Here is a 13730-nt window from a genome sequence, read left to right as displayed (position 1 = left end):
TCCTGAATGGGTGGAGGCAGTAAACAATGTACCAAGCCAGCTGTGATCTACAACCTGATAGTAATATTTTTTGGACTACCAAGAAATGTATTGGTGAATTATACTGTATTAATCATGCATTGAACTGCATCCATCTATTCTGCCAACAATGCCTTACTCTATGTCATGGAATTTTGAGTCAAATGTAACCTGTTTTTAAAACCTCTTATAAAGTTGTTTTTGTTGCATAAACTAGGAATTTTATATTTTTGACTGACATCGATTGTTTGTTTCATTTCTGCAAACTTGTTAAAACGCTGTCAGTTCCACTTTAAATTATACTCAGAGTATAAAATAGTCGGCTTTGAAGCCTTTTACCAAGCCCTGTGCAATCTAGCCTCACATGCTGACCACACCGCTTACGTCGCGTGCGTGAGCGTTGCAAAATAAATGTACACATACATGTTATTCAATCATTGCACACAGACTGCTTGCGCGCGTCAACGAGCGTCTGCGTAGCCAGGCACTAAAATATAACTTGGTTCTATTTGTGATGCTTGACGCGCTGCAAGTCCCCCCTCTCCCATCTCCTCATTGGTTTTTAGGAGCATATACCCACGTGAGTGATTGAAAGATGAACTAAGGTCCACACTCCAGTCCAGTTGGTAGTGGTAATGCACCTTAAAGATGGTTGCCAACCCCCATATAACGTCCAAAGAAAAAGAAGCCTGAAGGAGGAGATATTACTAGAAATGAACTCGGTTTACCCTTTTATCTGTGGATGAATTGTCGGAGTAGAGGACACGCGATCAGAACACGCGATCAGGAAACTGTTGCTAGCTAATTTGTCATGGGATATAAACATTGGGTTGTTTACCTGAAATGCACAAGGAGATGGCACGTGGGTATATGCTCCTAAAAACCAATGAGGAGATGGGAGAGGCGGGACTTGCAGCGTATCAAGCGTCACAAATAGAACCAAGTTCCAATTTAGCGCCTGGCTACGCAGACGCTCGTTGACGCGTGCAAGCAGTGTGGGTGTGTAACCGATGTGAAATGGCTAGCTAGTTAGCGGTGGTGCGCGCTAATAGCGTTTCAATCGGTGACGTCACTCGCTTTGAGACCTTGAAGTAGTGGTTCCCCTTGCTCTGCAAGGGCCGCGGCTTTTGTGGAGCGATGGGTAACGATGCTTCGTGGGTGACTGTTGTTGATGTGTGCAGAGGGTCCCTGGTTCGCGCCCGGGTCGGGGCGAGGGGACGGACTAAAGTTAAACTGTTACAGGTGCAATGATTGAATAGCATGTATGTATACATGTGTACATTATTTGCAACGCTCGCGCACGCAACGCGAGCGGTGTGGTCAGCATGTTATCCTTAGCATGGGCAGGGTCAAGGTAAGTTCATATGCCTTGTGATGCATAGTTCCAACTTGATATGAAAAAGACTGCCATAATTAATTAATCCTCATGAATATAAGCATAATTCTATGGACATTCTGATAAGCTTATATCTTGTAAGCCCCTTTGCCTTCTGATTGTGATTATTGTTATAGGACAAATACATGTTGTATGTAGGGTACCATTCGATAGGATGGTTGGTTTTCATATAGCCTGAGTGCCAGTCTGTTTGTGCGCTCATGACAACTTGTCACTCATTGTCATACCAAACATGTTTGGTTTGACAGTGACAGCAGTGGAGTTGGCAAGAGCACAAATAGATCTAGGACAGAATAGTCTTGACAGTATGCTAGAGGTTCAGAGACAATAAAAATAAGTGTAATTTGAAACAGTTTGTTTCATTAGTCATGTTTTTGTCCCCTCCTCGCAGCACTATACTGAGAAGAATTCCAGATATCACCAAAAACACCATGAGTAATTCAGAACAGCTCTTAAGCATAAATGATCACGACTTCACAATGAGGCCTGGCTTTGGAGGTGAGTTTTTTTTAACAGTGCTTTATTGTGAGCCGTACAAATCTATCATTATCATCATCATCCTACTGTACAGTTCACCGATATTTTCTGACATACTTTCAATTCTTACTTAATCAGGATTTATCATTAAGTCGTTGTTAAATCATGCATTGATGTCGATGACAGATTTTCTGAAACGTTACAGCTGTTTTACTCAAGTGAAGATATAGGCCTTTATCAGTTCTCATAAGCGGATATTGGAAGCGGATGTACACGATGTCTCGTGCTGCAGTGTGCCTTGAATTGATGAGATAACCAACTGGGATTATGTCTGCTGTGATTAATTACACAGTAGTAGCACTAGTCTGGAGCTCAGGGTTTCAATAACCCTTCTCTGACTTCTCTAATCTGAAGCCTTCTTGGGACCCAAATCCAGCTACTGCTTACTGGTGGATTCATCCCAAAACACCAATAAAAGGGGATAAATTGGGATGTAATTTAAGTCCAGAAATTATTAAGATTCCAGAATAATCTATACAGACAGTGAATTGTAACAGATGTAAACATAAAAAATGCAGGGTAATAATTCCGCTGTGGTGTTTAAAGCCAGTGAATAGTTGATGTGTGATTGCTCCATATGATATGACATATTTTACAGCATACTGACTCAACCATGGATTAACAATATAAATCAAATCAAATCAAATGTATTTGTCACATACACATGGTTAGCAGATGTTAATGCGAGTGTAGCGAAATGCTTGTGCTTCTAGTTCCGACCATGCAGTAATGTCTAACAAGTAATATAACCTAACAATTTCACAACAACTACCTTATACACACAAGTGTAAAGGAATGAATACGAATATGTGCATAAAAATATATAAATGAGTGATGGCCGAACGGCATAGGCAAGATGCAGTAGATGGTATAGAGTACAGTATATACATACGAGATGAGTAATGTAGGGTATGAAAACATATAAAGCAGCATTGTTTAAAGTGGCAATATATCCGATATATCATCTTGTGTGAATCTGCACTTGAGCATATAACAACATTGCCACATCATTTTGTACTAAGAGGCAATGTAGGCTCTTATAACTGAGTCGTATCTTTGACTGTTTTACATTGCGGTTATACGTACATACAGTACCAGTCAAAAGTTTGGACATACCTACTCATACTCATCAAGCGTTTTTCATTATTTGACTATTTTCTACATTGTAGAATAGTAGTGAAGACATCAAAACGATGAAATAACACATATGGAATCATGTAGTAACCAAAAAAGTGTTAAACAAATCAAAATAGATTTTAGATTCTTCAAAGTAGCCACCCTTTGCCTTGATGACAGCTTGTGTTTTTTGCAGGGCTCTGGATGAAAGGGACTAGAGGAGAAAAAGCTCATTGTTTTTAATAGAATTGTCTAGATACACATGACCCTTCAATACAGCTTCATAATCCAGACAGTTTAGTATTACAGCATTTTTGAAGTATCATTTTAGATAGCCATTGACCTTTTGTTTTTGTCTGTATTTAATTATGTACTGTCAAGATTACCCCTACTCCGATAATTAACTATATAAGTTATTTAAGGAAACGAGTTACATAAATGTTAACATATCTGATTGGTTTTGTTATAGTGCTGTCAAATAATATATTTTTTTTTATCAAGTTAGTTGCAGGATTTGCTTTGATTAATCGTGATTTCTGTGATTTAGGATTTTAGGATTTTATATAAACATAAGAATATTGACATCTTGATTTTGTTCAAAGTAACGGTAAACTAAATCCAGTAAATTGATAAAGCACACTTTCTTTAACCTCAATCTTAACTTGTTTTGACATCACATTGTTGTTTTTAGCTGTATAGATTTATGTATTTGGGATGTTTTCAGTTTATTTTGAACACTGTTTTTTAAATGAGTGCCCGACATTTTTCAAAATGGACCTCAAGTTAACTGATTAACTGTGACAGCCCAATGGAATTTATTTACTTATGTGTTTCCTTTGAATTAAGTTAAGATTTGAGTTGTGTGTCTTTGCAGGACCTGCTGTTCCAGTTGGCGTTGATGTTCAGGTAGAAAGTCTGGACACGATCTCAGAAGTTGACATGGTAAGTGGTTCGATACTTTCTGTGAGCTGTGATGTAAACCAAAATGAAGCATCCAAGACGCATAGATCATCCATAATTTGATGATTTGGAAAGAAGAAGGCAAGACAATATGTGATGGCTCTGTTGAAATACTAGCATTGTCATGCTTTGTGTTTCAGGACTTCACCATGACCCTGTATATTAGACACTACTGGAAAGATGAGCGCCTCTCTTTCCACAGCACCACCAATAAGAGCATGACCTTTGACGGGCGCCTGGTCAAGAAGATCTGGGTGCCAGACATGTTCTTTGTCCACTCCAAGAAGTCTTTCACACACGACACCACCACAGATAATGTCATGCTGAGAGTCTACCCTGATGGCAAGGTGCTCTACAGCCAAAGGTAATTCACCTGGTCAGAGTCAAACTTTAGTTTTGTTCTCAGTTTAAAGCATACTGGTGTAATGGAAGAGGTTTAGTGAAACATACTTCTGTGATGATGAGAAACCTTGCCTGAGACTGGAAGACTTGATAATAATGGATTGGATATACATAGCATCTTTCTACCTACTGAGGTACTCAAAGTGCTTTACATAGCATGGGAGAAACTCACCTCATCCAGGGGCGTCTCTAGCCTTTTGGGGGCCCTAAGCAAGATTTGGTTAGGGGACCCCCACCTACATTTTACATACAGGAGCATTTACAGTAGGGTTAAGTGCCTCAATCAAGGGCACATAGACAGATTATTCACCTAGTGGACTAAGGGATTCAAACCAGCAACATTTCAGTTACTGGCCCAACGCTCTTAACCGCTAGGCTACCTGCCGCTCATGGGGCTCTGGTCAAAAGTAGTGCAATTAATAGTTTTCCAACTTGCGAAAAATACATTTTACTGGGCCCCCTCTTGACAGTGGAGAGAAATATTTTAGATTTAAAGTTAATTTCTTGCAATTCTACACATTTTGCCATTGGGTAGAGAGAACATTTTGCAGTTTTATTGCTAATTTCCTGCGATTTTCTTGCAATTTCCTGTAATTACTTATGCAATGACTAACGAAATCAATGGGGGCTCCCTGGAGATCAGGGCCCCTGGGCACGTGCCCTGCGTGCCTGTTTGGTATTTGGTCATGATAGCTGGCTTGACTAAATACCGATCTAACAATTGTTAGATGACATGGCCAGAGTGACTGTCAGTGATAGACATAATAAGAGAAAAAGTAATTATGAACACATTTTGAACCTGCTTTATTCTACTATTCTTACTCCCAATAGTAAGTTGAGACCCCACTGAGTTCCTAATTTTTAAAAATGTTTTTGGTCAGGCCCCGTAGTGGCTGGGGGCTCTAAGCAACCGTTTATGTTGCTCATGCCAGGAACCAGCCCTGACCTCATCCACCACCAAGGCTTTAGCTAAGCAGATACCCTTGTGAACTGTAGTGAGTACAGTAGCTTGTTACGTAAAATTAATCCAGAAAATGCCGACAAATGATGGGTGAAATCTAGTTTTCTAGGTCTGATCACTATTTGGAATGGAATCAACTGAAGAGAAGTGTGTGGTGTTGTAAACACTAGTCTTTGCCAACTGGCAATTTACCCCCAAAGTGATTTCATTACGCAAATCACATAGCTGCCAGATGAGGCAGGCTAAATTTAAACCTTCCATTCTTCTTTCTTTTTTTTTTATACCCATGAGCAATTTGCAAATGAAAAAGTGCTGTCATGCTGTTAAGTGGGATCTATATCCTGGCCAAGTGTGTATATATTTAACTTGACCAAATAGACATGCAGTTTGTCTCATCACAGCATAATTTAATGAATGTGGTGATAAACTGTTTGTCAGTAAAGTATAGGCAAGCTGCAGGAAGAAAGTGAGTTTGTAATTTTAGTGAGTAATCAGAATGCTGGACCCAAGAGAGACACTGAATTTGTAATCCACAGGTGGTCCATTTGAGAGTTTAGTCAGCAAGAGCCAGTATCAAGATGTCTGTGTCAGTAGCGCCCTCTGCTGGCAGTCAAAACACACTGCATACAGTCTTCTTGACACCTGTGGACACGGATAGTCATTAACACTTCCATCACTGGTGGAGTCAGCGATCATGTTTTGGGACTGTGAAATCTGCCCTGGTAGACACACAGGCCGTCTGTAATCCCAATCTTGCGGTGGATTATAGGATTTCTCTGTCATTACGGATGTATAGGATTTGCGGAGGGACAGGGTGGTGTGTTCTACTTTAGATACAATGCAGGCTCATCATTAGGGTTAATCTCTCCGGGGGTTGGAACCAGAGATTTGACAGACAGAAACAGATTGGGAAGGGGATTAAATACCTGTTTACTATACGTGGACCTCCCTCCCGAGGATCCCGTGTAGCAGCGGGTCTCTTCTATACTGAGCTGGATTATCTCCGCCATTTTCAATGCATTCATCCCTGCCCTGGGGGCTCCAAATCTCCTCAAACAACGGACTCTGTGTGTACTGTGTGTGTCTGAAATATGATATACAACAACACACATTCCCCCACATCCCCCAGCCCCAACCTATTTCTCGTTGTATTATTGTATCTACATTACTCAGTGTATTTATTGACCCGTAGGACAGTCCTTCCAGGATTCTGCGATCTGAACAGTATTATTATTATTATTATAATTTTAACAATTCCCGCATATTATGTGTGGGCTTGTTAATTCGACGAATCACTGCACTAGTTCTGCATAAAACAGTCAAATCATCGCAATATTAGCGCCTGCAACTGAACCATCACTGCAGTACAAAAAGAGGGATTGCAATTTCAACCAATCACCGCACATTTACCCCATAATATGGTTCAATCAAGCCACACATCAACACACTTTTTCCTTTGTCAGTGCATTTTCATGACAAATTGGACAAAATCATTTCATTTTGCCATGCAAAATGTCAGCACTGCTGCAGCAAAATCAAGCATTTTTGTCTGCAAAATATACATGTTTTTTCCTGTGAAACCTGGAGAACTACTCATCTTAGACTGAGTGCCAGTCTGTTTGTGCTAAAATGTCAACTCCTTGTTTCTCATTGTCATGGCAAACATTGGCTTGACAATGACAGCAATAGCGCTGGCAAAAGCACAAACAGATCTGGGACCAGGCTGTACTCAGCTGTCTGTGTTGTGTTCTCATGCAGGGTGACAGTGACATCAATGTGCAGCATGGACTTGAGTCGCTTCCCTCTGGACACACAGACCTGCTCCCTGGAGATCGAGAGCTGTGAGTCTCTGCCCTTTTGACTCTCTCTCTGCTGTCAAATTCAAATATATAATATAATGCACCTGTTCATAGACTGTTTCAAGTGGGCGACACTGAACAGCATGCCCCTTTCTTTTCAGATGCGTACACGGATGACGATCTGATGCTCTACTGGAAGAAAGGGAACAATTCCCTGAGCACTGATGAAAATATCTCCCTCTCCCAGTTCCTCATCCAGGAGTTCCAAACCACCACAAAACTAGCCTTCTACAGCAGCACAGGTACAGCATTGAAGGCACATGCTGTTCACAGTGATTTATCAAGGTTGGGTTTCTGTTATGCTAATAGAATGCATTGTATATAACATATGTAATAATGTTATCCTCTTCCCTCCAGGCTGGTACAACCGTCTGTACATCACCTTCACCCTGCGACGCCACATCTTCTTCTTCCTGCTCCAGACCTACTTCCCCGCCACTCTGATGGTCATGTTGTCTTGGGTGTCCTTCTGGATCGACCGCCGGGCCGTACCGGCCAGGGTTCCTCTGGGTGAGTTAGCCACTAGTAGTCCAAGATTTTAGTCAACGCTTGTTCGAAGCTTGTTACGATTCTGTCTTCTACAGTGTTCATGTTTCGTTATTACAAAGCCTAAACACCATTGATATTCTGCCTTCAGTAGTATATCCTGCTGTGTCCCTAAGATTCAACCTTTCTGATCAGACGTTGTGTGTTGTACTGTGCCCCAGGTATCACCACGGTGCTCACCATGTCCACCATCATCACTGGAGTCAACGCCTCCATGCCCAGGGTTTCCTACATCAAAGCTGTGGACATTTACCTCTGGGTCAGTTTTGTGTTTGTGTTCCTATCGGTGATAGAGTACGCTGCAGTGAACTACCTGTCTACGGTGCAAGAACGGAAGGAAAAAAAGCTACGAGAAAGGGTAAGTGCCATCTTAACAAACCGTGGATGCAAAGTGTCAGTTTCTCAGTCTGTAAACTATGCTCTGGGAAAAAGTTGACCATTTTAAAATTCCTCTGGAAAAAGTGTAGGCTAGATGTATACAGTATGTGCTTGTCGGATGGAAGATGTGGGTACTGTAGCTCGGGATCAAACCCAATATCTGTGTCTGTCTGCAGCTGCCCTGCACCTGTGGCATGACCCACCCGGGCATGATGGGTAGCTACAGCGAGGAGGACGTCAACAACACGGGGAACTATGACTGTATGCCTGAGGAGAACGGCGCCATGAAGCAGCAGAGGATGATGGTCCATCTGGACATTGAGGAAAACAACCAAATCACAGGACATGTGGGCTCCAGTGCCTACAGCAGCATGTGGGTCGACACCCACGCCATAGACAAGTACTCCCGGGTCATCTTTCCTGGGTCGTATACTCTGTTCAACATCATCTACTGGTCCTGTTACCTCTAAAGATGCACAGAGTGGAATGGAGGTAGTTTTCCAGATATAGAACCTTCAAAATACAGAAAGTGTCACAGTATGTTGCGGAACTCTTTATACTGTGACACTTTCTGTGTTTTGAAAGTTCTATATTTTGAAAATGTGATTGCTGACATGCAAAACATTTTGGGACTGTATCAACAGTGGACTAATGCAAATACCAAAATATAGTTTTTGAGTGGTATTTTCCTTCAAGTGAGGGAACAAAGCTATACCAAATAATTTCTGTAACAATAAGTACATTATTGTGCAGTTTAAATGAGAGTAGCATCCAGAATTGCATGTCTAGGCAACTTTGTAAAACGTAAATGCAATGTCTATGATAACAGTGTCCAAATGGTTATTTCAAACTGTGCTATATAATTTCAGGGTATAATTTTGTGTATTTTGGTTTCAAATGGACCATTACACCTATTTTAATTGTGTTCCCCCTTTTCTGGATATGCTTGAATATGTATTGAATAACAGTACTTGTACAGTGTTTTAGCATGAATCTGTTAACTGGTTAAAAATTATTCCATGCATTTCTTTCAGTTTCTGCACACCCTTCTCATTTATTTGAGTGTTTGATTCAACATGTGGGACAGGTTATTGAAATTTAAATTTTGGCATTGATTTAAATGTTTTCTTCTAATGGCTGTTTGTGAATTCTGTACATTATTCTTACATTTAGTAAATAGGCTACATATTTCTTGCTTTATCCACCTATATATGATGATGACAGCTTAATTCAAGTGCAATGAAATCTACTGGACTAACAGATTGAAGAAAACCCAAAATATTATTATCAGTAGACTTTTGTCAGATTAATTATTACATTTCCTGAATGGAGATATAAAAGTTAGGGTTACTTGCGTAACCCTGGTTCTATGCTAAAATGAGTGAGATGGGATTCACGGCTCTATGGGCTCGAAGAACCAATCACGCAACATCTGTTGGAGACAGACAGGTCAATTGGCGAATGAGGTGAGCCCCTCTCCCCCTCAGGAGGTTGAAAAGATTTGGCATTGGCACTCAGATCGTGAAAATGTTCCACAGCTGCGCCGTTGAGAGCAACTTGACTGGCTGCAACACCACTTGATATGGCAACTGCACCGCTCGACTGCAAAACGCTACAGAGGGTGGTGCGGACGGCCCAGTACATCCAGGATCTCTATATCAGACGGTGTCAGAAGAAGGCCCCAAAAAATGCCAAATACTTCAGCCCCGAAGCCATAGACTGTTCACTCTGCTTACATCCGGCAAACGGTACCAGAGCATCGGCTCTTGGACCAACAGGCTTCGAGACAGCTTCTACCCCCAAGCCATAAGACTGCTAAATAGTTCATTAAATGGTTACCCGGACTATCTGCATTGATCTGCATCTTGCACGGACTCTATGCACACCTGGCTTCGGAGAGCATGTCTAAGATGTCTCACATTTGAATATAGCCAACTCCCGTATCGCAGAAATGCTCTCTGAAGCCAGGGTAGTCCCAAGAACATCACCCCCTCAGTGGCTTCAACAGTGAGGAAGTATACACCAATGAAGATGCAGTGACATCCAGAAGGTAAAAACGTAATAAACGTATGAGGTGTGGTTCCACATGCCATAACACAAATCTCCCTTAAGGAAATGCCTTACAACAGTGCCTAAGAGGTAGCCATACCTCTGGTGGAATGAGCCCATTTTAGTCATTTAGCAGACGCTCTTATCCAGAGGGACTTACAGTTAGTGCATTCATCTAAAGATAGCTAGGTCTGTAACCCGGGCTGTAACCCTTGCAATAATTGTTTTTAGGGGGTAGATCAGCTTTAATATCGCAGATACAAAATAATATACAAATAAAAACCTTGCTAATATATTCTCCAATAAAATAGCCTTCACTATCCAAAGGGGGGATAGCCCTTGCAGGGAGGCTCCCAAAAGTCACAGAGGTCATTGTCGTTGTAGCGCAATACTCTCACCTCTTCCAAGCAAATGCGCAAATTGCATACTGGACATAAACGGTGGAGACGCTATTCTTCCGTAGAAGTGCAGGGCGGCGTGTGGAGAGCCATTAATAACTAAATTTTAAGCGAGACAATTTTAATTGCCACTGTCCTTAGGCATAAAGGCGGGTTTGGGTAAGAATTTTACCCTTGATAACCCTGGGGCAAACTGTAGGCATGAATGGGGGACTGCGTGCAGCTCACTCACTCACTGTGCGGATGTAAGTGCAATCAGCAAAGATGTCTTGAATGAGAGATATTTCCAGTGGCTCAAAAGGTTGCTGTGAAATCAGACCATGCACAAAAGAAAGATCCCAAGATGGGGCTAAAGGCTTGGAGACTGGGCTTAAGCGATGCTCTCCCTTCATAACAGAGGGTGTTTCCGTACTGTGTTGTCCTCGACAGGCAGAGAAAGCGGCTGAATAGACCTTAACAGTGAACTGTTTTTCGGCCACACCACCAAATGTATCCTCTCACAGGCCAGGTCCAGTTGGCCATGGTTTCTTGGTGAGGGTGTAAAATCTCTCTGCCCACCTGGGTCGAAAGATCCCTGCGTAACGGTAGTTGTCAAGACCTCAGAGCCTAACCAGAACCGCTAACCAGAGCCTCCCTGTCCATCGAGGGGGCTAACAAGATGAGGGATAATACTTGTTCCCTCACTCTGTTTAGAGTGGGGAGTATCAAGCATAGAGGAGGAAAAGCGTAGAGAATAACCCCTTTGCCAAGCGTGTCCCAGCGCATCCAATCCCAGTGGTGTATATCCTGCTATCGCCAAGAACAACAGACAACACGTCTTTGTGCTATGTGAAGAGATCTACGGCGGCTAGACCGTATCACTCCCAGATCTGGTTCACCACCTGAGGATGGAGTCTACCCGTAACAGGTTCCCTCTGGACAACAAGTAATGAGAGGAGTCGTGCGTAATAAGAGGAAGTGTGCCCTGCTCCACAGTCTTGACAGCTAGTCTGTGTCGATGCAGAGAGCTAGTGACACCCTGGTGTGTTGATGTATGCCACTACAGTCGTATTGTCTGTCCTGACAAGGATATGATAATATCGAAGGAAGAGCAAAAAGTTTATCAGTTTGAATAAAACACTGTCAGCAGTTCGAGGTCATTTATAGTGTGGCAGAGCTGTGGGGACCCTCGTGAACTTCACCCCACCCTGTTCACGATGACACTACCCCTATGGGAGTGCGTGAGAAGAAGATCGAGGGGCTCTTCCAGTTACGGAGCACTGAGAGACAGTCTGTGACAGTGGAAGCTCCTCAGAGGAGGAAGGGGAGGACCATCCTCCTCAGTGAATTTCATTCATTTATTTATTTTGTGTAACATTTAAAAGGTTAGCCTTTTTAGATAAAACCATACAAAATATATTCACAAATAATTGATTCAAACACACTGTGTTTGCAATAAAGGTCTACAGTAGCCTCAGCAGCACTCTGTAGTGTAGCACCATGGTGTAGCCGGAGGACAGCTAGCTTCTGTCCTCCTCTGGGTACATTGTCTTCAATAGAAAACCTAGGCGGCTTATGGTTCTCACCCTCTTCCATAGACTTACACAGTAATTATGACAACTTATGGAGGACATCACCAAACCCATCAGAGCTTTTGCAGCATGAACTGACATGTTGTCCACCCAATCAAAAGATCAGAGAATGAATATAGTACTGAAAATATAAGCTACAGCTAGCTAGCACTGCAGTGCCTAAATGTGTGGTGAGTAGTAGACTCAAAGAGAGAGAAAGACAACGGTTTTGAACAAATTAATCTCTTAAAAAAAGAAGTGCTCCACCCGGGAGGAGGCAGGTCGGGACACGAAGTGAACTGTTGGATGCCCCTCACTGCCGCTGGAGACGTACCCCTAGGTCGGACGTCCCTTCTTTCCCCGAGGGAATTAAGTGGGCGGGACCTCGATGAGGCAGCAGCGAAGGACCGCTTCCACCGTAGGCCTCTGTTAGGAGAGTCGAACTAAGGGTTCGCAGCCTGCTGCATTGCTGAGGGTTTTGCGTTGCAGACAATCCTGGTGCCAGCGTGTTGCCCTCTCCCTACCGCAAGGCCTTGGCTCATGGAAGGGGAGACCGGGTTACCACGTTACCCAGATCTGAGGGCCAAGCAGAAGTTAAAGGCTTCGCCTACCGTACGAAGTTCTTGTGTATCGGTTATGATGGCGACAGAAGGCCTAAACAGTTCCTTCGGTGTGATAGGACTATGGAGGAAATCTGCCTTTTCCTTGTCCGAGAGGCTGGACAAGTTGAGCCACAAGGCTCCACCACCGCAAGGCTCATGGCGCGCCCACAACCTTGTATGACGACTCTGGAGGCCCGGAGGTTGAGATCTGCAATGACAGATCCCGTCCCATAGGTACTGGATGACTGTGCCTTTGCCTAAGATATTGCCTATCTCTAGCAACAAATTGGCCTGGTAAGCCAACAGCAGGGACGTTACGTTCAATGCCCATACAGAACGTGCCGCAGATATTTAGACCTTATGGAATATGGAGGCGGTGAAATGCTTCAGGGAGAGCAGTGCTGGTCATTGACGAGGCACTGGGGTTGAGGTGGTTAGCCAGTGACGGCTCGACCACCGGCGGCTTGACAAAGCCCTTGTCCTCCTCCACGATCTTGAGTCTAACCACTGTCCGTCTGCAGACATCGATAAGTCCGAATCTGTCATTGGGTATCCTAGCTCCGCTGAGGTAGGAAAAGGGCCTCAAGCCTGGGGCTTCCTCTTCCCCCTCTTCTTCCTCTGGGAAGATGCCAGTAATTTCCTCGCCATCAAACTTGTCGATGACAAGGTCCCCTTCCCCTTCCCCCGCTGCAAGCTCATCAAACAGCGGTTTGAGGTCCTTTGGGTAACTCTCTGCTACCTCCACCCATGTGGGTTGAGGTTGCGGGGAAGCCTCCTCGCCTGCAGGCTGTAAGGGTGATAGGGCCCACGAAGGGACTGCTCTACACAGCCTTCACTTGAGGGCGGTCTTTGGAAAGTCCATACTGTGCACAGGGTGCACGGGAAAGTGAGTGCTGACTGAGCATGTTACTTGGCGAGAGCTAGCCCGTTGTAGTGTTTTTAGCTAGCTTTCAAGCTA

At 43.3% G+C, this 13730-nt stretch overlaps 1 protein-coding gene across 1 annotated transcript; it reads left to right on the top strand.

Moving 5' to 3' along the window:
* The first annotated feature begins 1815 nt into the window (after positions 1-1815).
* On the top strand, positions 1816-10948 carry LOC111972538 (gamma-aminobutyric acid type A receptor subunit rho1). The gene is made up of 8 exons (XM_023999544.2): positions 1816-1912; positions 3942-4009; positions 4168-4391; positions 7149-7231; positions 7351-7491; positions 7607-7759; positions 7957-8153; positions 8350-10948. The coding sequence occupies exons 1-8, from the start codon at positions 1846-1848 to the stop codon at positions 8641-8643; spliced, it is 1227 nt and encodes a 408-aa protein (XP_023855312.1). The 5' UTR covers positions 1816-1845; the 3' UTR covers positions 8644-10948.
* Positions 10949-13730: the final 2782 nt, after the last annotated feature.

The sequence above is a fragment of the Salvelinus sp. IW2-2015 genome, linkage group LG14, assembly GCF_002910315.2.
Source record: "Salvelinus sp. IW2-2015 linkage group LG14, ASM291031v2, whole genome shotgun sequence".
Taxonomy (NCBI): Eukaryota; Metazoa; Chordata; class Actinopteri; order Salmoniformes; family Salmonidae; genus Salvelinus; species Salvelinus sp. IW2-2015.
The sequence above is the reverse complement of the archived record's forward strand: the minus strand, read 5'-3'. Positions and strand labels throughout refer to the sequence as shown.